Genomic DNA, 26,359 nt, shown 5'->3' on the forward strand with positions numbered 1-26,359 from the left:
AATCTAAATGTTCAAATTGATGTTTTCAATTATGTGAAATAATAATAATAAAAAATAAACAATATAATAAACATCATAATAAACAATAATAACAATTATTGTTATTATTACTATTATTATTTACAATCATTATAATAAACTGTTGCTAAGTCATATATTCAGGAGCTTATTATGTTCAGATAATGTTTGAACTTTTATTTTGAAATACCAGAGATGATTCGCTTAATTTCCCCTTGCTGTTTAAACTCACTGTAATATCTTTGGATATCTCTTGTAAATAATCAGACCACAGCTGTATTCATAAAAAAAGCTGATTTTAACGTTCTTAAATAGTAAAATATGATTTTAGAAATTCTCACGAATTCATTTACGTGTCGAAAGTGCCTCTGTAATATCAAAGTGCTGCTCACTGTCATTGGAAGGAGCATTTCAAAACCAACTGCAGTGGTTTCCGTTTGTTGGGGTTGTTTAATCTAGTCAGTTCAGTTGTCGGTTGTTCTGGCTGTGAAGAGTGAATTGAGTGTGGTTGTAGAGTCGCATGTTGACTGTCATCAGTAATGTCCGCGTACAGACCGCTGCTGTGTTTGCTCTGGCGCGGGACAGCAGCGCGTGTCTGTAGGACAGTCACCACCTGGTCCCCTGTAGGAGCCGCTTTCAATGCTAAAGTCCACAGGAGACTAGAGCTCTACCAACAAAATGTGGTACGCTCTGTATCTATGTTTAATTTTAATTTCTGTTTGATTGACCTTTAATATCGTAACGCACTAACTGAATGTGTGTGTGTGTGAGACAGGGGTTGTTTGGTGTCCCAGAGCTCGGCTCTGTTGAGGGTTTTGAGGTGGTCCAGGACAGAGCCCTGCAGGAGACAGAGCAGCTGGTGGAGAAAGCCTGCCTCTGCCCCCCTGGAGTCCAGACTGTGGAGATATTTGACAAACTGTCAGACAGCCTATGCAGAGTGGCAGACATGGTAAACAAGTTTAAATGCTAATAATAATAGAAGATGACAAATGAGAACTTTAGCATACTACTCTCCTCAGGTGAAGTTTCTGTCACAATTAAAATGGAGATTTTTTGTGTGTGTGTGTGGAAACTGTGGTACTTGTTCCCCCAGCATCGTTTGATGAATATAAATTTCAAAAGAACAGCATTCATGTGAAATAGAAATCTTTTTTAACATTATAAATGTATGTATTGTCACTTTTGATCAATTTATTGTATCCGTGTGGAATGAAACTATTAATGTCTTTTTTTTTAATCTTTAAATGGTAGTGTATCACTGTTTTCACAAAAATGTTGTGCAATGTAAACTACAGTGGCCGAGAGAGCTCAACGCGCTGCAACTGAAGAAAACGCATACAAAATTACACTCACCGGCCACTTTATTAGGTACACCTGTCCAACTGCTCGTTAACACTTAATTTCTAAGCAGCCAATCACATGGCGGCAACTCAGTGCATTTAGGTATGTAGACATGGTCAAGACAATCTCCTGCAGTTCAAACCGAGCATCAGTATGGGGAAGAAAGGTGATTTGAGTGACTTTGAACGTGGCATGATTGTTGGTGCCAGAAGGGCTGCTCTGAGTATTTCAGAAACTGCTAATCTACTGGGATTTTCACGCACAACCATCTCTAGGGTTTACAGAGAATGGTCCGAAAAAGAAAAAACATCCAGTGAGCGGCAGTTCTGTGGGCGGAAATGCCTTGTTGATGCCAGAGGTCAGAGGAGAATGGCCAGACTGGTTCGAGCTGATAGAAGGGCAACAGTGACTGAAATAACCACTCGTTACAACCGAGGTATGCAGCAAAGCATTTGTGAAGCCACAACACGCACAACCTTGAGGCGGATGGGCTACAACAGCAGAAGACTCCACCGGGTACCACTCATCTCCACTACAAATAGGAAAAAGAGGCTACAATTTGCAAGAGCTCACCAAAATTGAACAGTTGAAGACTGGAAAAATGTTGCCTGGTCTGATGAGTCTCGATTTCTGTTGAGACATTCAGATGTTAGAGTCAGAATTTGGCGTAAACAGAATGAGAACATGGAACCATCATGCCTTGTTACCACTGTGCAGGCTGGTGCTGGTGGTGTAATGGTGTGGGGGATGTTTTCCTGGCACACTTAAGGCCCCTTAGTGCCAATTGGGCATCGTTTAAATGCCACGGCCTACCTGAGCATTGTTTCTGACCATGTCCATCCCTTTATGGCCACCATGTACCCATCCTCTGATGGCTACTTCCACCATGTCACAAAGCTCTAATCATTTCAAATTGGTTTCTTGAACATGACAATGAGTTCACTGTACTAAAATGGCCTCCACAGTCACCAGATCTCAACCCAATAGAGCATCTTTGGGATGTGGTGGAACGGGAGATTCGCATCATGGATGTGCAGCCGACAAATCTGCGGCAACTGTGTGATGCCATCATGTCAATATGGACCAAACTCCCTGAGGAATGCTTCCAGCACCTTGTTGAATCTATGCCACGAAGAATTGAGGCAGTTCTGAAGGCAAAAGGGGGTCCAACCCGTTACTAGCATGGGGTACCTAATAAAGTGGCCGGTGAGTGTATATGTCATAGACATGTCATCTCTGTATGTTTTCCAAAAAAAGTAAGTAAAAAAAAAAAAAGTAGACTTTGAGCTATAAGCACGTCCCACCCGGGTTCGTCACTTATTGGGGTTCCCTGAAAACATTTCCGTTGTGTTCTGTAATATTTGCACTGCGTTTCTGTATTTGGTTGTGTTGTGAGTATTTGGAGCACATGTGTTGTAAATCTGATGAAGATGTTTTCTTAATTTGCGGGTGTTTTTCTATTTGCATGTGTTTTCTTCAGTTGCAGGGCGTTGAGCTCTCTCGGCCACCGTAGTAAACTGTTTTCAAAATTGATAATAATAATAGCAGCAAATTGATAATCTTGAGCAGCAAATCATCATATTAGAATGATTTCTGAAGAATCATGTGACACTGAAGACTGAAGTAATGATGCTGAAAATTCAGCTTTGACATCACAGAAATAAATTACATTTTAAATATATTGGAATAAAAAAATATTTATATATTAAAAATACATCTCATAAATATTATTATAAATTTTTTTGTAGGCAGACTTTATTAAAGTGGCACATCCCGACCCGTCTTATCGTGAGGCTGCAGAGAGGACTTGCATAAACATTGGCACTATGGTGGAGAGGTGGGCCTGGATTTATATCCATATATATATATATATATATATATATATATATTTTATTATTGACAGCGATATTTATGGTTTTTATTTTGTCCTACAGACTCAATACCAATGTTGAATTGTGTAAGAGCTTAAAGGACCTGTTGGATAACAAAGAGATTTTTGCCAAACTGGACCCAGAAACAAGGTATAAATCAGATCTTCTGTTTTATTGTATGATAAATGTCCAAGCATATGTTCAAAGTCAACATGAAATTCCAATCAAATTGATCTTGTTTACTTCATTAATGCAAGTTTGTGGTGTTACTGTGTTTTCTTTGTTTAAAAAAAGTACTTTTTTAAAATTTACTATATTGTTTTATTGATGCAGAAGAGTGGCTGAACTGTTCATGTTTGACTTTGAAATAAGTGGAATCCATCTGGATAAAAAAAAGGTTGGATTTTTTTTTTATTATTAATTATACTTTTTTTGACTCATCTCAGTTAGAGCTGCACAATTAATAATTAAAAAGATTGCGATCTCGATTCAAACACCCTGTGATCTTATTCCTAAATGACAATGTTTCAGCCATGTCTATTAAACCTTTGACTTGATGGACTAGATCTCAGTGAACATTCAAATCTGCTTTTGCACTGCCGCTGACTCAGAGAGAGCAGTTATCATGTTTAGTATGAAACAGCTTCACAAACAGCCTTCAACAACACAGTATCATTATTTCTGTCTTACAATAATTCAGAGGATCACAGAAGTACTGGGATAAAAGTTTATAGTTCGGATATAAACCCTGATGTCAAAACTGAGACATCACCTTTTGATAGTATCTTGACTAAATTAATATTGTATCAATTACATTGTTACACCAGTAAGTGGCGACAAGTGACTGGTAAAAATTCAAATTTGTCACTGAATCATTCATTCAAGAGATTTATTTTTTTAAATAATAATAATTAATTCAAAATTAATTAAATATGTTATTTTGTTCAGTAAAAAAAAAAAAAAAAAAGTTTATCCAGGATTGTGCAGCTCTAATCTCACTTTACTGGACAGTAGGGTTGTCAAACCTATCGGTACAGGGTATATTCGGTACCCACTAGTGTGTTTACAAGCGTTGAGCATTGTAGCCAATCACAATCATATCTGTTGAGCGTGTGAACGAAATGGCCAATCAGAGCCACTTGTCAGCAAGAATCCGCTTAACAAACACCGCTGAAAAGATTTAGTTTTGTTCAATCAATGCAAGTTCACACATTGTGCGCACACTAACACATCCTTTCGCTATAACCAACAAACTGTAAACACGATGTCAAAAAGAGATTCATTGTACAGTTAAGACCGAGACAGTGAGTGCAGAATTCAGTGAGCTTGTGCTTTAGAGATTGACAGACTTATTGATTATAAAGGTAGGCTCTCTTGCTTTCTGTTTATTACACATTCTGGATTGATAACCGTATTTAAATGCGTGATTGAATCGGAAACTGCGATGATTGACTGGAGGAGACAATATTTTTTTAAGTACTTAATTCAACAGTTTTTGCTCTGGTACCAAAATTGGTACAGAGAACTGCAAATTCGACTGGTATTGGTACCGGCTACTGAAGTTTTGGTACCATGACAACTATACTGGACGGTAAAATGCATTTGTGTGTAAGACACTGGCACTGCTATGCACCTCTCAGATTTATATGATTACTATTACTATTATATACTCCCTATTTCACAGAGGAAAGATGCTGTGAACTTGAATGTGAAGCTGCTGGATCTGAGCAATCAGTTTCTCATGAGCTGCCACATGCCCAACAGAATCGAGAAGAGAGCTCTTCCTGAACACATTCACCAGCACTTCAGTAAAGACGGAGAGCACGTTCAGATCAGCGGCCTGCATGCGGACGCACCTGATGATCTGGTACATCACTTTCCTTAGTACAAACTGTTTTGATGTTGTATACATATACATATACATATTGATTGAAATAGTTACAAACTCTTATAATATTGTCATTTTTCCTTTAGACCCTCAGGTGGCTTTGTTGTGGTGTAACTAGTGTTTTGTTTTGTTTTTGTCTGTGCACATTTTTTTCAGGTCAGGGAAGTTGCGTATAAAGTTTTCCTCTTCCCGAACGCAAATGCGATGCACATACTTGAGGAACTGCTGGCCTGTAGAGATAAACTGGCTTGCTTGGTTGGTTATGAATCTTATGCGCACAGAGCATTAAAGGGAACCATGGCCAAAAGCCCAGGTAGAAGACTTATTTGGAAAATGTATTCATATACAGTATATTCCCTTTACACTTGAAGTGTGTAATTTCTGTACCATTAGCAGAACTGCAAGAATAATGATTATTTCTAAACACACTGCTTATCAAACTTCATGTTTATTTTTTTAATACATAGTATAATAGTTATATTATGTTTAATGTTATGTATATTATTGGAATACATGTTTATGACACGGTCTGTTTCTCTACAGAGGCAGTTATGAGCTTCTTACAGCAGATCACAGACAAGCTCTCAGACAGGTTGAGTTTGCTCTCTTCAAAATTTGTCAGTTGCATTAAGCCACAGATGCATAATAATTAATATATTATGTGCAAAAGTTACTGTCGGATTTTTAAAAGAAAGATTAAACCTAATTTATCTATTAATTACAGTATTGTCGTTGTCTTTGCAAGTATGTGCCACTAGGTGTCACTGTCAACAGCATTATATGAGCAACATATAATGAAGACACTATGGTGTATTGTATTGGTTGCATGCATGTGTATTGATACATATTTTTAATTTGTATATGTATGTATAGTATATAATTTTTATAATGTTTATATGTGTTATATAATATAAACAAATGATATTTCTGTAAACTTTAGGACTGAAAGGGATTTTGAAATGATGAGGGATATGAAGACAAAACTCAACCCCAAAAATTCTGTAAGCACTGCTCAATTATCTCTGATATTTGGATTTTCTTATCATCTGCTATCATATTGTATCATCTTGTAAAATTTTCGAAATATACAATTTTACAAACTGCAAGTTTGTTTAAGTGAGAAATAGTTCATTGTTCTATGCAAGAGTATGACAGAAGAAATCTTCCTTTGTAGGAAGTAATGCCGTGGGATCATCCGTACTTCAGTGGTGTGATACGTGCAGAAAGGTAAGAGATCTGAGCTTGAGGCGGAATTTAATTTTCTTACATCTTAGAATTTCCTCCTAAAATAATACACTACTGTCAAACATTAAAATATGTTAGTCAAAAACATTCTCTTTTGTCAAACTTTGACCTCAGATGACACACAAAACCTAACAAATATACAGACTACTTTTCTGAAAACTAGTGAGGTCAATTCAAAACAGTTACAAAAACCTCTTGCAAATACTTTTTCAGATCATCGTCCATTACAGTATACAACGTAAATGAAAGAGTGCAGGTACAGTAAAAAACAACAATGAGCTTTAGGAAAAATTACACTACAGTAAAGTGATAATGAAAGGCACTAGAAAAGCCAAATACCAAAGAATTGATTGTGAACTCAATATGCAACACAATACAGTATACTGTCAATTACAGTACAGTAATAAATAAAAAAAATCAGCATCCTCTGCACATTTGGCCAAATTTCTTTACAATAGAGGACTACAGCAGTTTCGTGGTGTTCTGACAAAAGACTACAAATAAATTTGGGTCCCACTTCATATTAAGTGGCTTTAAGTACTATGTACTTACATCGAAAAATAAGTAAAATTTAAAATAAAATAAGATGCATGTACTTATTGTGTTCAGGTTGTATTTTTGCTGCTATTGAGGTGTGAACAACGGGTACAGTTAGGGACAGGTGTGGTGGTATGGGGCGGTTTAAGGGTGGGTTAAGCAGTGGTTCCCAAACCTGTCCTGGCGACCCACCAACACTGCACGTTTTCTTTGTCTCCCTAATCAAACACACCTGATTTAACTCATCAGCTCATTATCACATGGGTTAATGAGCTAATGAGTTGAATCAGGTGTGTTTGATTAGGGAGACAAAGAAAACGTGCAGTGTTGGTGGGTCGCCAGGACAGGTTTGGGAACCATTGGGTTAAGGTGTAAGGGAAGGGTCAACAGTGTAATTACAAACGTAATTGCATAAATTAATTACACCTGTAATTACATGGAGGCATTTTCAAAATATAAGTACAATGTAAAAACATGTATGTACACTAAGTCCATTGTATCAAATTATTAATTTCAATGTAAGAACATAGTACTTAAAGCCACTTAATATAAAGTGGGACCTAAATTTGAGTTTGAGGGTGTACACCGTGCTACTAGTTTACTGTACAAAGAATAGTGAAATTAAAGTACTGTTGTAATTATACTGTATGTGTAAGTAGCATAAAAACCCTGTAGATGATTCTTCTCCATTGGTAAGATGCATTTTCTAAAGCACAATCACCTGTGCTCCTATTTATATTATCCCGAGATTGTGATTGGTGTGTCATCAGTTTTGCTACGTAATGTTCATTCAAGCATAAATGTGTGCTATTTGAGTTCACACTGTGATGATTGAGTTAATTATATTATGTGTTTGTGTTTTCTGAATGAGAACATGGTTAAACCTGTGTATTTCTGTGTAGTGTTTTGCAGAAAATTGGAATGTGTGTGAAAACAGGTGAAATGTGAAAAACATTTTGAGAAATGTGTCTTTGTTTTGAGAACTGAATGAATGTGGTAGAAAGTAGGCCAACTGAATCAGTTATAGTGTGTTAGCAATCGAGAAAAACAACTGTTCAACATTAATAATAAGAAGAAAAAGACATTTCTTTTTACATTCTTTTGTAATTTCTCTTTTGTAGTCTGTGGTTTTTGTGAGAAAAACATGTGAAATGGACATTCAGCCTTTAATAACATGGCATGTTTATGTTTTGTCTCCACAGATTCAACATCGAGCCAAGCCTGTACAGTCCATACTTCTCGCTGGGAGCGTGTATGGAAGGTCTGAATGGTCTTTTCACACAGCTGTATGGTGTATCACTGCTGGCTGAGCAGCCCAGTGTGGGGGAGGTCTGGAGCGAAGATGTGCGCAAGCTGGTGAGATCATGCTTCTGTGCTTGATTATCTTACCCAACGGGCTTAAAATTTAAAAACGGGCTTTTTTTGAATGTCACTTGCCATTTTTAACGGTTCCCTCAGGCTGTGGTGCATGAAACAGAGGGACTGCTAGGATATATCTACTGTGACTTCTTCTACAGACCTGAGAAACCTTACCAGGTAAAGAACTCAGATAAGCCATCTACGCTTGTTGTCCTTAGCTCGTCCATCTCAAATTAGTATCTGTTATACAATATTATACAACAATAAGTTCCAATCCTCAAATGTGATTGGCTGAGTGGTGATTCATACTGATATTCAGTTACATCATTACACCAGTAGGTGGCAACAAGTGAGTAAGTGTCTTTATGAGTGAGTCACTCACTGAATTTGAAATTGAATTCTTCCCTGCTATACAGTTTCAGAAAAACAGTAACAAGAGAACAATCGTCACCTCATGGGAAATTGGTGAAAAATATCTATAATAAAAATGGACGTAGCTGCAATCAGGGAATTTTTCCTACATCATAAATGACTCTTCAGTGTGCAGACGAAACACACTCTTGCATTGAATGCCTGGGGTTTGAGAACGCAATCATGTGAGATACTTCTGGGAGGTTATTATACCAGATCATTCTGACGACAGACTTCAGCTCAGGCATTCCAGACATCCGATTTTCATGCATACGACACACATTCATATACAGAACGTATTTTTTAATTGTTGCGAAGTAAGTTTCAAACCAAATGTAGTACCTACTACCTACTCTACACTATGTGATTTCTGATGCAGAGATTGAATCATTCACTCAAGCAATTCATATAAAATTGATTCATTAATGAAAAAATCATGAGGGAGTCATTGAATTATTCACTCAAGCGATTCATTCAGGAACAAATGTTTGCTGATTTATTCAACAACCAAAGTTGATGGTTTTTTGATGCTCAGCCAATCAGTATTGATTAGTCCAGCTTGTTTGTGTCCCGCTCAGGACTGCCACTTTACCATTCGTGGCGGGAGGCGGCTGGATGATGGCCAGTATCAGCTGCCAATGGTGGTCCTGATGCTAAACCTGCCCCACCCCACACAGTCCGCTCCCACGTTGCTCAGCCCGGGCATGATGGAAAATCTCTTCCATGAGATGGGCCATGCCATGCACTCCATGCTGGGACGTACCCGCTACCAACACGTGACGGGTACGGGATGATCACTACAGAAATCTAAGTTTGTTCACATTTGTGGCGTTCAGCTTTTGCAACTTCCTCAGAGCAGAATGATCATGGTGACCTTGTTTCTCTCTTCAGGAACCCGATGTGCCACTGATTTCGCAGAGGTGCCCTCTATTCTCATGGAATACTTTGCCACAGATTATCGCGTGATCAGTCAGTTCGCTCGCCACTACCAGACTGGACAGGTACACTGCAATTTTCATGTTGGTCATTATTTCAAAAATCATTTTAAAGGGGTCCTATTATGTTTGTGTACTGTTGCTATTTGAGCATGAAAAAGGTCTGCAAAGCACAAAGTCCACTCCAAAGGAAGTTATTCTCTATATCAGTAAGTACTGTTTCTGAAATGCCTCGAATGTAGTCTTTGTTTTTGTTCAGGGAACGTACACATCACAATATTCGCAATTCCTAATTTAAATAATTTTCTGTTCAAGGCATACGTAAGAAAGGGGACGAGGTTGAGTTTAGTTAGGGTGTGTCTTGTCCAAGAGATGGTGTTTCTCCTCCCCGAATCTAAACTCCCTTTTTTAGCCTTCCTTAGACAGATGAACTTAGGAAACAAGTGGTTAAAATGTATTTTTCGCACTATTACTTAGCAGTTTACATCACATTTGAAATGTAAGAGAGGTATAAAAATAAATAATTACCACTGTGAAAGATCCTGCACAAGTCGTGCCATTGAAGGTGGTTTGGGTTGATCAGCTTGTTCATCTTGACTATCGTTATCGGACTCTGTCTTGAAGTGATATGGCAAGACTGGTGCCATAGTTTGTGTAGCGTTTACAGCGCCTCAGGAACCCTCTCTGGTGGATACTCACCGGTTATGGTAAGGGGCGTTAGAAGACTTTCGACACGCTCTAAGCGGTAGAAAAATCACAACAGTCTGGGGCCGGCTGACCAGTCAGAGCAAGCTCTGCTTTTCAGAAGGCTGGTTTTAAAGAACCCGAAAACTTAAACAGAGATTTCAGACAGAGGGTGAAAACAGGTGCTGCAACAACATTTATTTTTAAAGGTGCCCTAGAATGTTTTTTATTTTTATTTTATAATGTTTCCTGGGTTGCCCTTATAATGTTAGTATGTTTTTTAGATCAAAAATAATCATAATTTAGAAATAAATGGCATTTTTCCTAGCCTGCTTTTAGCCTCTGATTTGAACACTCTGTTTGAAGGGGCGTGTCTGCTGTGGGATTCAGTGTAACCGCGGCCACTGCTGTGATTGGCTGACATGCTTGCATATGAAATAGCTAGTACGCATTGCATGTGATGTGAAACTCTCTCGAATACTTTTACAACTGCTATTATACGTTTTTACTATAACAGCTATCGAGATTAACGAATCGTGAGATGTTTTTAAAGTATTTAGATCTATTCGCATCACATAAAATGTTGCCGTGATGAGCATTGAGCAGATGACAGTGTTGATCGCGAGAATGAAGATCTTATCATTGCAAAGCATTTTCTGCACTCTCTCTAATGCTTTCACCAATGCAAACACGATGATGTAAATACAGTAAGAGCTTCGTTGTGCAGTAACGTGCGTCATTGATTTCATAACGAGTTTGGCAAGTGTCCAGATAAACTCGCGCTGTGTGGAAAGATTGTTCTTTGATCGCTTTCTGTATATAATTTGTTCACAATTTAAATACGATTATTTTCATCCTACTAAAAGAAACGATGTGAAGTTGATATTTTAGTCACTGGCTTGACTTACTGATGCATAAACAGTATTGAACGATTTTGAGAGAAAGATTACCTGTCTGAACTTGAACAATTACACATCAGAAAGTGTTGCTTGGTAGCTCGATCCGAGGCCAGCTCTGTATTGGCCCAAGTTGAGGAAACACTCGGTGAAATGTTTGGAAATTTCCAGAGAAAATAAAATTAACCCATTGTTTCTTCGTTGTTTCTTCAGAGAAAACAATGGTGTTTGAGACTCACTGTATGTCATGTCCATGTAATAATAATAATAATAATTCATCACATTTATATAGCGCTTTTCTGGACACTCAAAGCGCTTCACATAGAAGGGGGGATCTCCTCAACCACCACCAATGTGCAGCATCCACCTGGATGATGCGACGGCAGCCATATTGCGCCAGAACGCCCACCACACACCAGCTTACTGGTGGAGAGGAGACAGAGTGATGAAGCCAATTGGTATATATATGGGGATGATTAGGAGGCCATGATGGACAGAGGCCACTGGGCAAATTTGGCCAGGATGCCGGGGTTACACCCCTACTCTTTCGAAAGACATCCTGGGATTTTTTGTGACCACAGAGAGTCAGGACCTCGGTTTAACGTCTCATCCGAAGGACGGATGTACTGAACTCTTGTTATTTAACTATGCTAACATAAATTCAATTTCACATTCTAGGGCACCTTTAAGAAAATTAGTTTTTTGAACATTAAATGATGTAAACACATTCTAGTAGACTCAATAAATAAAATTCTGAACTTGTAAATGAGCATAATAGGACTCCTTTAAATTCTTAGCTGGTCGCTCTTTTCCATGCAACTACAATAAATAAGAATTTATGGTTCTTGTTATAAACAGGAGGCAAAAGCACCATAAAAGTAGTAAATACAACTCCCAAGTCATCTAAAAAAATTACTGGGTGAAAATGTTTTTTTCTTCTTCTTTTTTTTCTCATAGCCTTTGCCGCAGAGCATGGTGGCCCGTCTTTGTGAGTCCAAGAAGGTCTGTGGTGCAGCTGACACTCAACTTCAGGTACCAGATCTTCTCATTCAACAACGAGAAAGATTTTGAACATAACCTTTTATTATGGCCCATAACTAATGTGGTAATCAGTGAAGCTCCAATGTAGATGGTGAAATCAGGCATAAAAAAAAATGTTTTAATGAATTTTATTCATTTGAAATCATTTAGGTAATAATTTTGTTTAATAAAAAATATTTTTAATTGGAAAAAATACTAGATATAAATCTAATATTGACTATATATAATGCAACATTTTCATAAATGGTTTGGTATCTGAACACAACATTTCTATAAATGTTTCTCTTTAGGTTTTCTATGCAATCCTGGATCAAGTTTATCATGGAAAACCACAAAATCGATCAACAACAGATATCATGATAGACATGCAGAAGAAGTATTATGGCCTGCCATATGTCACCAAGACTGTAAGTGTGTTTCATTTGAATTACAAAATAGTGTTGTCACGATACTAGAATTTCTAACTTCGATACGATACCTTGAAAAATATCGATATTCGATACCATTTTCGATACCACGGAGAAAAAACTGCCACAATATTAAGGGGGTATTTTTTTAATTTAAAGCTAAATATAACAAGTCTAGAACATGACAATGAGGTATATTTTACACGAACAAAAATGTCCTGAGTTCTATTTGTTTATATTTTTTAATTGGACCAGAGCTAACATGATGTATTTTTATTACCTACTGTTATCAAAGATTAAAATATACTGTAACAAAAAAGCACTTAACAGTATCAAATTGGAGGATAGAGAGTCAGTAATGTATAATAATAAGATTAAACATTCAATTTTCAGTTAAAGGCATGTCATTATTGAATTTAGAGATGCCATTGTCTAGCTGTTTAGTTTAATTAATATCTGTGTAATCAAATTGATGATAATAGCTAATGAAGGAAAATTGCAGAATAAATAATACTTTTTGAATAAAGTTAAATAGGCACCAGTTAATTTACATTTGACCACAGTTACAATATTTACTTGTCTAAGATTCCTCAGTCAGATTATGTTAACTTTAAGAATTAAAACGAGACAACACAGACTCTTATCAACAACAATACTAGGCCATCTTGGTTAATGTTTCAGAAAAGTTCAAATGAGAAGAGTTACAGTGTTTTTTTTTTAGCAGTGGGGGCAGGTCTGTCCAAACAACAAACACCCCTGATGCTGAGCATATGCTGCTAAATAGTAGCCTACCCCTGGAGCCTGTTCCTTAAGTCTGTTTTCTCCTATACAATAATTTTAAAAAATGAGTGATGTGAGGGATTATTGATAGTCAAACAATCTGTTGGGTGCCAGCAACCCGCTCGCGTGTCCGCGCTATTCTCCGACATGCCCGCTCGCGGTGTATAGCTCGTGTCCACGCTATTCTCCGACTCCGACATGCCCGCTCGCGGTGTGTTTTTTACGCGTGTCCGCGCTATTCTCCGACATGCCCGCTCGTGGTGTTCTTTATCAATCAACCAAAGCCGGTCGCGGGGGCGCCGCCCTCGCCATCTTTCCATTCACTTCACTTTTGCTATTTAACCAGAGCGAATGAGACGAGTGCGTCACGTGTGGTGTTTGTAAACGCGCCTTTTGAGAGAAGTGAAAGTGACTGCTCGGCTAGTATCGATACTTCGGGAAATTAGTATTGGGACCGTTCAGATATTTTAGTATCGATATTTATCGAAATATCGATATTTTTGACAACACTATTACAAAATATAATGGGTGCAATGTGTATTTTTTTACCAATGTTATAAAATACTCTATTTGTTTTGAATGTCAAAAGACATAAATGTTGACATAAATTTTAAATGTTGAAGCCACCATTTTCTGCTTTTTTCTGCCAACCCATTAAGTAGAACTGGCAAAAAAAAAACTATTTTCAAAACCAGGTTAAGGATAACTTTGAATGATTTATTTAATGCCTCCTAGAAATCATTGCTGCACAAAAAGCACATCTCTCAAATGTAGGTGGTCTGTTGCCCTGAAATGAAGTGATCCATTGGCGTTATTGAAGTTAATGAATGTTTGGGTATCGTTCCTTGACTAATCCTTAATAACATCTTATACTCCCCTTCTGAAGTACAAAAACAGATCAACACACCAAGGTAGTTCAGTTTTGGCCGCTTTCCTGCCCTGTGGTTTTCCACACAGACACTGCACGGTTAAAGGATTAAAATGCTTTTCTCCGGTCTCCGGCCCTTTTCGGGGCCCTTTTTTTGCAATAACAAAGCAGAGATATACTTTGAAGAAGCGCTCCCTGGGGGAAATATTTGAAACTCTTCTTTCAAGAGTCTATTTGGAAGGGAAAACATAGTTTGAATTGCTTTTCTTAGCTCTTCGACAGCTGTAGAGATGGCCGCCTGAGAGCTGGAGCGATCTAAAACACATATTTTATTTTGGAATGGCCTTCATAAACCGTTCATCCTGGCCTGTAATTATGTGGAGCCACTGGGAATCAGGCCTCCCCCCAACTCTAAATATTCCCTTCTCTCTTTAATTGCTTCAGCCGTAATGTCTTTACCATCGTCTAAATCACCCAGCTTCCCCCTTCTTATCCGTTATTACTGCCTCACGGGAACGCAGCTAATAGTATGCGTGTGTCTTTCATTCCTGTAGGATGCATGTTTTATTGACTATTAAAGGACAAATGAAAGCTTTTCTCAGGCCACATATGGCTGTAAAACCCTCGGCATGCAACTCTATTGAAGTATCACAGCTGTTTTGACAAATTATATTGTTGCAGTAAGGATATAAAATTTGATTTTTACCTGACAAAGTTTTGGCCCGAACAAACTTTTCCGTTACACACATAGGAACATTTTAGTGTTCCCACCTACAACGTACACACTACTCTTCAAAAGTTTGCGGTTAGTAAGATTTTTTAAAAAGGTTTTAAAAGAAGTCTCTTATGTTCACCAAGACGGCATTTATTTGAACAAAAATACAGTAATGTCAGATATTATCTCTTTGATGTGAAAGCAGTGTCACATGATCCTTCAGAAATCATTCTAATATGCCGATATGCTGCTATTGATAATTATCAATGTTGAAAACAGATGTTGTGCTGCCTGATACTTTTGTGGAAACTTTTTTCAGGGCTTTTTGATAAATATAAAGGTCAAAAGAACAGCTTTTGTTTAATTTCAGGATTTAGTTTGCCCATTTTATTGTCCACCAGGGGGAAATTTAAGTCTTATTGCTTAACAAAAATAGCACACCTCAACGAGCTGTAAAATTTGAGCTATCATACCACAAATTGCAAGGGACGACTTAGGCACTAAAGATTTATTACTGAGGTTTGTTCAAATCACTAACCCTAAAATGAGTTATAAAAGTGATGCTTGACCATTAATAAAGATTGTGGCAAATGATGGAGATGGTTAATGACTCGCAGAGAGAGCCGTATTTACAGTTGTTTAACTTTTGCCGATGTTGATTTCGGTTTACTAGGGCATTAATAGTGTTCTGGAAGATAATGTCAGCTGTTAGAAACATGGACCAGATGGAGGTTCTTGTCCTGTTGCTAATATTTGGCAACATTCACACACAGTGTCACATTCCTCTGGCCGCTGAGATACATGATGGGATGCAAAGAGGGTACACGTCCGGTATTACCGTGTTCAAGTTGGTTCGATTTTATTAGCTCAAGGCCTTTATGCAAAGTACTGTAAATGTGACATTCTTATAAATGTAGATTTTGAAGTATCTGGTGGCCTGCAGCCTGACAGAACCCATTTGCAGTGAAAATATTTCCATAACCCAATACAGATTTTAGGCAAGTGTTGATAGTCAAGTAGCTGTTCTGTTTCGCTAATGTTTAGCTTTCAGATTTTACATCTCTGCAGGAGTGCGTTTGGGCTTACTGAAGTCATTAGAGGCCATATGGGATATGTCTTCTTGCTGATACTCTGGGGCTTAAGTCTGTGTTCTACAGCAGTTTCACCTTCCTCAACCATAATGTGTCTCTCATAGTGCTGTTTACACAACCCTGGCTGTCTTCATCAACCTCGCAGTGAAACACTTACACACACACACACACATTCTGCGTAAGAACAGACTGTCCAGCATGTCCCTTACTAATCATTATAGCCAGATGTCTTTGTGGAGTCCTTAATATTCTGTAGCATGATAGCAATGCTTTTATTATGTGCCAACTACAAAAGCATATAGTTATATAACACGTGTATCTGTAAGATTCCTATGTTCAGGAGGTTGTAACACTGTGAAATGAATCATGTATTTAGCGGATAGGCCTAATGAATAAGCCTAATGTGCCTAATATTGCCCCGGGCCCTGTGATAGGAGAGGAAGGTCGTCTATGGTATAAAGCCTACTTTGTTTTGTTTGTTGCTTGGTTTATGCTTTGTTTGTTGCTTTTTGTTGTTTTGTTTGTTTCTTGGTTTTGAATTATTTTGTTTTTTGGTTTGTTTGTTTTCGTTGTTTTTTTGTTGCTGGGTTTCTTGGTTTGTTTGTTTGTTTTTTTGTTCTTGCTGGGTTTCTTGTTTGGTTTTTGTTCTGTTTTTCTTGTTTGGGATTTTTGTTTGTTTCTTAGTTTGTTGTTTTGTTTATTTTTTGGTTTGCTGCTTGTTTTGTTTTTGGTTTGTTTAGCTTGTTGTGGGTTTTTGTTTGTTTGTTTTCTTGGTTTGGATTTTTGTTTTGTTTGTTTCTTGGTTTCTTATATTGTTTTGTTTGTTGCTTGGTTTCTTATATTGTTTTTGTATTGTTTTTTTTTTGTTTCTAGGTCTGTTTGTTTTTCTTTTGTTTTTTTCTTGTTTTCTTTTTTTTTTCTCCTCCTGGTTTGGTTTGTTTCTTGTTTTTTTGGTTTGTTGGTGTGGATTTTTTGTTTTGTTTGTTTCTTGGTATTTAGTTTTGTTTGGTTTTATTTGTCAGATACAGTAGAGAGTCACAGGGTTTTGGGCAGTCGGGACAAATTCAGGTATGTGTATCCTGCATGAGTACCACGGCAGTGTCAAGACACCGTGAGACCCACTGAACAAAAGTGCCTTGTACAACAGTACCTTAAGTTCCTTGAAACCCGCAGCATTATTCAATGTGTTGATGTAATTTCCACTAAAACAGGAAGACAGGGCGGGACATATCAAGCAGCTCCTCCCCTTTTCTTTAAAAATAGCCAATAGCGTTTTGTTTATATCACAGACAGCTCGGCCAGAGCCGATGAGCTCGCTAAAGCCGCAGTTTCCTTCTAATCTCCTCCATATCGCTTTAAATATAGAATTCTGTGCAGAATTCAGATGGGTCCGATCCGTTTCTGGTCTGCGCCGACTCGCACATATGATCCCGACTAGAGCATATGCTCTTGTGTCTCTGGATTGAAGCAGACTGTGTGTATGCTGCGGTGGTTCATGTGACTCTAGCGTGAAACCAGACTTCATTCGCCACAATGGAAAGCATATACACTGTCTGAATCGTTACCTATCCCTGGCCTATATAGTGCAAGTGCACTATGTGCTATTTACCATGTAGAAAATAGTAAATGTGTGAACAAGTGACTAATATCAGCCGCAGCTTAAGCGTCTATTTATAATGTAGAGGCCGGGACGCTTTAGATTCTAAAGAGTATTTTATTGGACAGAAAATCTGATGAGGAGCTGAAGTGCAGAGTGATGTCATCAAAATCATTAATTCATAATTGGCAGAAGTGAGAGATGAAGTTTTGAATGCTTATATTTTCTAAATGTGAATTTTGTCATTGTTTTGGAGCACACTAGCTTATTGATAACAGTAAGGCTAACATATTCATAATAGCAGTTACAGTCTGATCATCCTCCTTGTTGACTTTTTGAACCCAGCTATTTTAGATTAGCTGTAGCTATAAACCGATTTTATCATATACCAACAGGATTGTTGCCCCTGTATTCACTGCCATATCAAGCGTAGTGAGCTCGGTTCATTTCCTGCAGGGATAATGGTAACAGCGGGTGTCTAAGCACGCCTCCATCCCTGAGCGATGCGTTTGAACTACTGAGCTCTTTCAACACAAATCTAGCCTGTGTTTTTATGGCCAAATACTTCCCCACCTTGCTCCCACCCAAAACATTATCACTGTCTTTAATTTGCCTCAGAGTAAAGTAGCCATGGAAGAAGGCTTTGTGCCATTTGTGCTCTAAGAATGTAAATATTTAGTGATGAATATGGTCCTGGGGGCATTGTGTGGCAATACCTTAACTTGACTCTTCCATTTAACTGGGTCAGATATTGAGTGTTAGCATCAGCATGTTTCCAGGTTAAGAAATAACTTGGCAAGCGTTTACAGAGATGTAACAGGAATATTCCTACGGCAGCTTGTGATTAGTTCACCTGCATCTGTCTCTGCAGGCCTGGCAGCTGAGGTTCAGTCATCTCATCGGCTATGGGGCGAAGTACTACTCGTATCTGATGTCACGGGCCGTGGCCTCCATGGTGTGGAAGCAGTGTTTCAATAAAGACCCCCTCAACAGGTTTGTGAAGAATGCATTAGTTAAATCGCCCTTGTATTGCCACTGTTTTGTTTTTTTACTCTAAAGTTTTACAAAAAAATAAAGGTTCCAAAAAGTCGTTTTTGCAGTGATGTCATAGAAGAACCATTTTTGATTCCTTAAAGAACCTTTCAATGAAAGTTCAATTTGTTTTTGTTTTTTTGGAAAAGCATAGGGTTACATGGAACCATATATCCCATTAAAAAAAGTGTATGTAAGCATGAAAATCATTAAATTTGATTTCGTGAAATGTGTCAAATGTGTGATGAATGTGTTAACATGTAAGAGTGCACTAACATAAAGATGGCCTTAAAGTTAACAGGCGCAGACTGTAAACCACAAAACTCCTGTTTTCATTTCATGGGGTCTTTTAAAATACCAGGATATCTTAACTACTCCACTGTGGGTTTGTTCTTTAGCACTTCCTTTTGTTTGGACAGTTTTGGACATGTCTGGCAGTTAGAGGGAACATAAGGGTTTATGGGCTTGGATTGTGGGAAGCATGCTGGTAGTGTGAAGTAAACCTCTGTCTGCTCACGTTGTTGCAGGGAAACCGGAGAACGTTACCGTAGAGAGATGCTGGCTCATGGAGGAGCGAAGGAACCCATGCTGATGGTGGAAGGTAAGAAAAGAAGTCTGCACCTGAGACAATGAACACAGAGTTAGTTCAGTCACTGCTATTTCTGTGTCCCTTATAGAGTCGACATCCAAACTGACCTCATGTTTCTCGTGTTATAGTGAATAATTATTCTGTGCATGTTAATTATGAAGAAATCGTCCCCTTAATGTCAAAATGTCATTACACTTAATAATAGCAGACAAGAACAGATTATGTTGAATATACCACTGTAATAACAGAATAGCAGGATCTCTACTAGATGACAAGTTTCCCAGCCCTGGTATTGCCCCATGTGAGCACCAAATTAATTATCAATATCTGTATGATGCCCCTTATGCCAGAGTCCAATATCTCTGGAGCACATTTTTATGGACTTTGATGGTTTTACAGTTACAAATCCGTAAGATTTGACTTTTATTAAAAAATATTTACGTCATCCATTTCTTAAAAAGCTTGTTTACAAAAGAGTATAGTCAAGTCAAGTCAAGTCACATTTATTTATATAGCGCTTTTCACAATACAGATTGCATCAAAGCAGCTTCACAGTGATAACATGAAAGTAGTACAACACAGTTCAATAATATTGTTGAATATTAAATATCCCCAACTAAGCAAGCCAAAAGCAAGGCGACAGTGGCAAGGAACCAAAACTCCATCAGATTGGATGGAGAAAAAAACCTTGGGAGAACCCAGGCTAGTCAGGGGCCAGTTCTCCTCTGGCTAACAATCATAGGGTTTTAAAGAAGCTTTACAGTAAGTGCATATCAGAGAGTACCTGGAAAAAATACATTTAGTTAATCATGTAATATTTAGGGGATAACATATCGCCGGCGTTGAGTCGTCTCTTCGCAGGCGTTGAGTCGTCTCTTCACAGGCGTTGGTCTTCTCATCACAGGCGTTGAGGCATCCGAAATCCCCGTGAGAGGCAGGATACCAAACTGGAGCCTACGAACGCCATTTTTCTCGGGACAAGCGTCCCGAGATAACAGCAGAAAGGCAGATGGGAAATAATTAGCATAGCTGATGTTCATAATGATTTCCATTACACGGGAGTAGGTGTTAGAAAACCATAATCTCACAACTCTCCGCAACCCAAACTCTCCGCAACCCAACCGCTCATTAAAGCGGTTGGGTTGTTGTAACCGCTCATTATAGCTCATTAAAGACTAAAATTAGTAAGGAATTAATAAGTCCAGTGTCTCTGACGCATATTTTGTTGGACTGTGATGATTTTAACTCTACTAGGACTCTTTACTTTTTGGTTGGTTCTTATGAAAAGATTTTTAATAAAGTGAGGATCCAGATTTAGTTTTAGAATCTTATATCAAAAATAAACCTTTTATTAAAAAATGTATTTGTTGGTCACATAAAGCTTTATTTATTTTATTTATTTAAACTCACCATGCATTTTATATAACTCAATTTTAAAGAAAAAAAATTAATAAATACTATATAGACATTTTTTTTAAACTATTAAAATAACAAAACCACAACAAAACTGAAATGAAAATGGAAAATATTGAAATAAAAACTGATTCAAAATATTAATAAAAACTATAATAGTATCGCAATGATACTAAAATAACACTGGTTCACATCATGTTGGAATTACCATAATATACATTTCCACATAACAATCTTCTTTTTTTTTTAATTCACATTTTTTATAAATTAAAATAATATATTTATAATATTAGTTGTTAATTAATTTACAACATAAAAATAACATTGCTTATTTTCCGATTCCTTAACCACATGTATTTTTCATTATTAACGGTCCTGTTCAGAGGGGGCCTCCTCAGTTCGCCCCCGCCCCCCTTCCTCTGTGCCGGATCGCAGTGGAACAAGAGCCACCCTAGAGAGAGCCTGTAGCCCGGGCTGTTTTTATCTGCCGGGCTCCTCGCTGGCCGGATCCCAGGCCTCTGGTGCTGAAAAGTCCAGGCTGGATTAGATGGCATAGCAGAGAGAGGAAAGTGACGGACTGACGGCCATGCTGACTGAAGCCTTGTGTTCTCCAGCCATGGGCGGCACAGAGGCGGCTTTCATGGCCCTCAGCTTTCCCAGGGACCTCTATTTTAGTGCCGAAGGACAGACTGAAAGAACAATAGCACAGTCGAGCACCTGCGCTGGGATATGTTGTAGCGCTGTAGCACACAGATGGTGACATGCATGAGTTTTAGATACAGGATCACAGGAAGGTCGGGTTCACCTTACTTTCAGATGTTCTTTGATGGGGTTTCAATTCAAATAGTTTTTGGCCTTTACAGCCACGTACACATTGCATTGTTATACATCAATATGCAATCACAAAGAAGGGCAGATCTCATAAATAACTTTAGAGACACCGGATTGTGAGAGTGAAGGAAATATAGTGGCTTGTGTCCTTGTGCTGCCAAAACAGTGCCGACCCGCCAAGGCAAAGACTACATGTAAACACTTTGTACAGACGATCAGATGTTCTTTCTTCTTTTAAAGCTCTAGGTCCACTTTGGATCATCTCAGATCATGCTGGAGAACATGATCATCCGGTTTTGTTCATGTAGCTCAAGTGCTGCTGGCTTCGAAGCAAAAGAGAGACGCACCAAATGCTAACTATTCTTTAAAGACATTTGTTTATTTTTCAACTTTACTCTAAATTAAAATTAGCGAAATGCTAAATGGAAGCAAGTCGAATTTGGAACCTCACTGTATCTTATAAATAATATTTACGTGAACAATATGTTTTCCAACGTTTTCATATAGACTATAAGCCACATTATTCATGTGCACAGTGGCATCATCCATGAAACTTGAGCTTTCTTTTTATTTTTTGACAAAGCTTTGAGACCTCCAGTTTTAATTACAGAGTCAATGATGAAGTAATTTCAGCCTTCAGGTAGATCATGAGCTTATTGCTTTCAACTCGTAACATGTTTCAAATAGTTACGAACGTCAAAGCCGTGGAGAAACCAGAAAATCTCTTCATCTGCTGGGAGGGAGGCTGTAATTATCTTCTTAGTCTTTAAACATTGCTCAACCCGAGTCTAAGCAGTACGCATGGAGACCAGGACTGCTGGAACTCTCTTAGGAACGCATAACGAAACATTCAACTCAAGAGATTCGGTTGCATAATTCAGACTCCATATCGTATCTTGTGTCAAGTCCTCGTTTGACCTCTTGATAACCCTTGCCTCTTTCGTATGAAACCCAAACCAGCGCTACCTGAGTCATGTTCCACCATGTCTCGCTGTGCCCACGTAACTGCACAACCTCAAGGTGTGGCGTACGGCACAGGAGCCAAAGAACAGCGTTTAAATGGGGATTAATTGAGGAGAGATGAGTCTGCCTCACTTTGATGTGTCTTTAGTTTCATCATCCTCCAATCCCAGTCTTCTGACCAATCACACAGAGCCTCCTCATCCTCTTGTTCTCTATGGATGAATGAAGCTCTCTGTGAAGGGAAGGTGTTTGAAAAGGCATGTCGGACATTCGTTCTGTGGTTGTCCTCCATTTCAAAGCACACACAGCTGGATTGTTCAGAGCATCTTGAACCATAAAGTACCTTTGATTCATAATAAAACACACACAATGCACCTGCGCTGATAAATATGGTGACTTTACTCCATCCATCCCTGCAAATGTTTGATCCTGTTAACCGTGTAATCATGTTCCCACGAAAAAATATAAATTATTCCTCCGTGGTAGGGTTAAACATTGGGGTTTTTTAATATATAGTGTATATATATTTATTTATATTTAAAATAAATTGTGTGTGTGTATATGATTTTTTAATATATATATATATATATATATATATATATATATATATACAGTTTTCTTTTCTTGAGTGTCACACGATTCTTCAGAAATTATTCTTATATGCTGATTTGGTGCTCAATAAACATTTCTTATTATACTTAATAGATTTTTTTCAGGACTCTTTAATGAAACGAAAGTTCAAAAGATCAGCATTTATTTGAAATAGAATTATTTTGTAACATTATAAATGTCTTACTGTCACTTTTGATCAAGTTAATGAATCCATGCAGAATAAAAGTATTCATTAAAAAATAACTTACTGGCATATGTTCTATATAGACAGACACACAATAACTAAGCTGAAGAAATGTTGAAACAATCTTTTTTTATACAGAGTAAAAGGCTTTATACGGCCTTGGAAGTGATAGTTATAGGATTGCGCACAAACATTCACACATTTTAATTGCTCTAATTTATTTTGATTGGATCATGTAAGAGCTCAGAAAAAAATAAATAATATAACCCAACTCTTTAACATCAGGAATATGAAGTTCATTCTTTCACATTTATCTGATATCTTTATTCTCACTGGATATGGGTCTTAATTTGTATATTTTTGGTTTTGAAATGGAAAAAGAATCTGAGTCTGGATAGGCTTGTAGTCTGAATCCCCTCTAGAGTGAACTCAGGAAATGAACATCATTATAGAAAGTGGCATTGAAGCTGGAGACGTCTAGTCCTAGTGTGATCCATTCAGAGATTAAAGAACAGTCCGTTACATCTTTAGCTCTCTGAACAGCATCTGTGGCTGTAGCATTCAGCTGGAAACAACACGAGGACAGTTAGGAGTAGTACTTGTCTCTCTTTATCTGTCATGTCCAGTTCATCTTGTGCTTAAAAATCCACCAAATCCAGATCACAAGTCTATGGAATCTCCAAAGGGGACAAGATGATGGAAAAAATAAATAATAATTGAAGGAAAAGTTCACTAACTGTTTGTCATTGAAATAAAATGAGGTTGGAGAAAAATATATATTTCTAAACTTTTGTGAATGAATGCAAAGTTTCTTGGGGGAACGCAACAGTTTTTTGAGAGAACCAAATGTTTTTCTCGTGGAAGGCAAAAGTTTTGTGTGAAAACGCAACATTTGTCAATGGAATACAAATCTTTTGAAGATAACGCAAAGTTTCTCGGTGGAACGTAAATGTTTTGAAGATAACGCAAAGTTTCTCGGTCGAAAGCAAATGTTTTGAAGAGAACGCAAAGTTTCTCGGTGTAATGCAAATGTTTTGAAGATAACGCAAAGTTTCTCGGTGGAACGCAAATGTTTTGAAGATAATGCAAAGTTTCTTGGTGGAACGCAAATGTTTTGAAGATAATGCAAAGTTTCTCGGTGGAACGCAAATGTTTTGAAGATAACGCAAAGTTTCTCGGTGGAACGCAAATGTTTTGAAGATAATGCAAAGTTTCTCGGTGGAACGCAAATGTTTTGAAGATAATGCAAAGTTTCTCGGTGGAACGCAAATGTTTTGAAGATAATGCAAAGTTTCTCGGTGGAACGCAAATGTTTTGAAGAGAACGCAAAGTTTCTCGGTGGAACGCAAATGTTTTGAAGATAATGCAAAGTTTCTCGGTGTAACGCAAATGTTTTGAAGAGAACGCAAAGTTTTTCGGTGTAACGCAAATGTTTTGAAGATAATGCAAAGTTTCTCGGTGGAACGCAAATGTTTTGAAGAGAACGCAAAGTTTCTCGGTGTAACGCAAATGTTTTGAAGAGAATGCAAAGTTTCTCGGTGTAACGCAAATGTTTTGAAGAGAACGCAAAGTTTCTCGGTGGAACGTAAATGTTTTGAAGAGAATGTTAATATTCTCTGTGAAACAAATGTTTTGAAGAGAACGCAAAGTTTCTCGGTGTACCGCAAATGTTTTGAAGATAACGCAAAGTTTCTCGGTGGAACGCAAATGTTTTGAAGAGAACGCAAAGTTTCTCGGTGGAATGCAAATGTTTTGAAGAGAACGCAAAGTTTCTCGGTGTAACGCAAATGTTTTGAAGAGAACGCAACGTTTCTTGGTGGAACGCAAAGTTTCTTGGTGGAACACATGTTTTGAAGAGAATGCAAAGTTTCGTAGTGGAACGTAAATGTTTTGAAGAGAATGTTTAAAATTCTCTGTGAAACAAATGTTTTGAAGAGAACGGCAAGTTTCGCAGTGGAACGTAAATGTTTTGAAGAGAATGTTAATATTCTCTGTGAAACAAATGTTTTGAAGAGAACGGCAAGTTTCGCAGTGGAACCTAAAGTTTCTCAGTGGAATGCAAATGTTTTGTAGAGAACGCAGTTTTTAGGGGCAATGAAACACTTTTGCAAAAGAACGCAAATGTTCTTAGGGAACTCAATTCCATTGTGAGGGAATGTAGAATTTCTCAGGGGAACACAATAGTTCTGCAAGAGAACACACATTTTGTAAGCGAATGCAAAAACATTTAAATATATTTTGTCTTTCCATCTCCAATTTTTTGCATCACCATGTTCCCTTAGGAGCTCCGTACACATCTGTATCCAGTGTATAAGTCTGAAGAAAATTGAATCAAATAAAGCCATATTGTGATTGTGACCAGATTTCAGATTATCATCTCATAATTTAGTACAGAATCACAAATATTGACAGTACTAATTAATTATTCATTTGAGGGTCAGAGTTGCATGAGATTTTAGTGCAGCCTTTTGCAGTGTGGACTTGGTGTTTGTGTGTGTGTGTGTGTGTTTTAGAGGTGACCTGTGCAGGAAAGAGGGGGAAGGGATGAGGGCCTATTTACATTGGCAGCTCTACAAGGGGAAATGAGCAGACTTCAAAGCGCCAGCAGAGAGGAATTGTAAATCGAGTGTGCACAGTTTAGCAGGACGGCTCACTGTTACTGGCTGCACTGTTCACTGAGCAGGGCAGAAGTGTGTCAACCTGTGGAAGACGATATTGTCATAATGTAGCACAGGGAAGATAAAACCTCTGCACTTTTAGTTACCGCTTTTCTGCCGTAGTAAACGCTGCTCAGATTTACAGTGCTTCTTTGAAGTTGACATTACTCAATGCAAAGTACATGGTAAACATTCACCTAAACAAGTCATTAATGCAGGAAGATCGCGCTGCTAAAACTGAGTGTACTTAACTGGAATTTGCCCCTCTTGTTTCATGTCCAGGCATGTTGCAGAAAAGACCCTCCATCGAGGACTTTGTCAACGCCCTCGTGTCTGATCTAGACCCTGACTTTGAAACCTTCATCATGGACTCGGAGGGCTGAGGGATGAGCAT

General features: G+C 37.9%; 1 protein-coding gene across 1 annotated transcript; it reads left to right on the forward strand.

Annotated features, from left to right (window-relative positions):
* The first annotated feature begins 382 nt into the window (after window positions 1-382).
* mipepa (mitochondrial intermediate peptidase a) lies at window positions 383-26,359 on the forward strand. Its single transcript, XM_056262501.1, has 19 exons — window positions 383-701; window positions 794-967; window positions 3,108-3,196; window positions 3,294-3,380; window positions 3,564-3,627; window positions 4,915-5,097; window positions 5,275-5,431; window positions 5,662-5,710; window positions 6,059-6,119; window positions 6,293-6,345; window positions 8,103-8,256; window positions 8,359-8,436; window positions 9,249-9,453; window positions 9,562-9,671; window positions 12,143-12,217; window positions 12,517-12,633; window positions 18,556-18,677; window positions 19,244-19,317; window positions 26,248-26,359. Exons 1-19 carry the CDS (start codon window positions 558-560, stop codon window positions 26,346-26,348), a joined length of 2,097 nt encoding a protein of 698 aa, XP_056118476.1. The 5' UTR covers window positions 383-557; the 3' UTR covers window positions 26,349-26,359.

The sequence above is a fragment of the Rhinichthys klamathensis genome, unplaced genomic scaffold (genome assembly GCF_029890125.1).
Source record: "Rhinichthys klamathensis goyatoka isolate OS25496 unplaced genomic scaffold, OSU_Roscu_1.1 h1tg000192l_1, whole genome shotgun sequence".
NCBI lineage: Eukaryota > Metazoa > Chordata > Actinopteri > Cypriniformes > Leuciscidae > Rhinichthys > Rhinichthys klamathensis.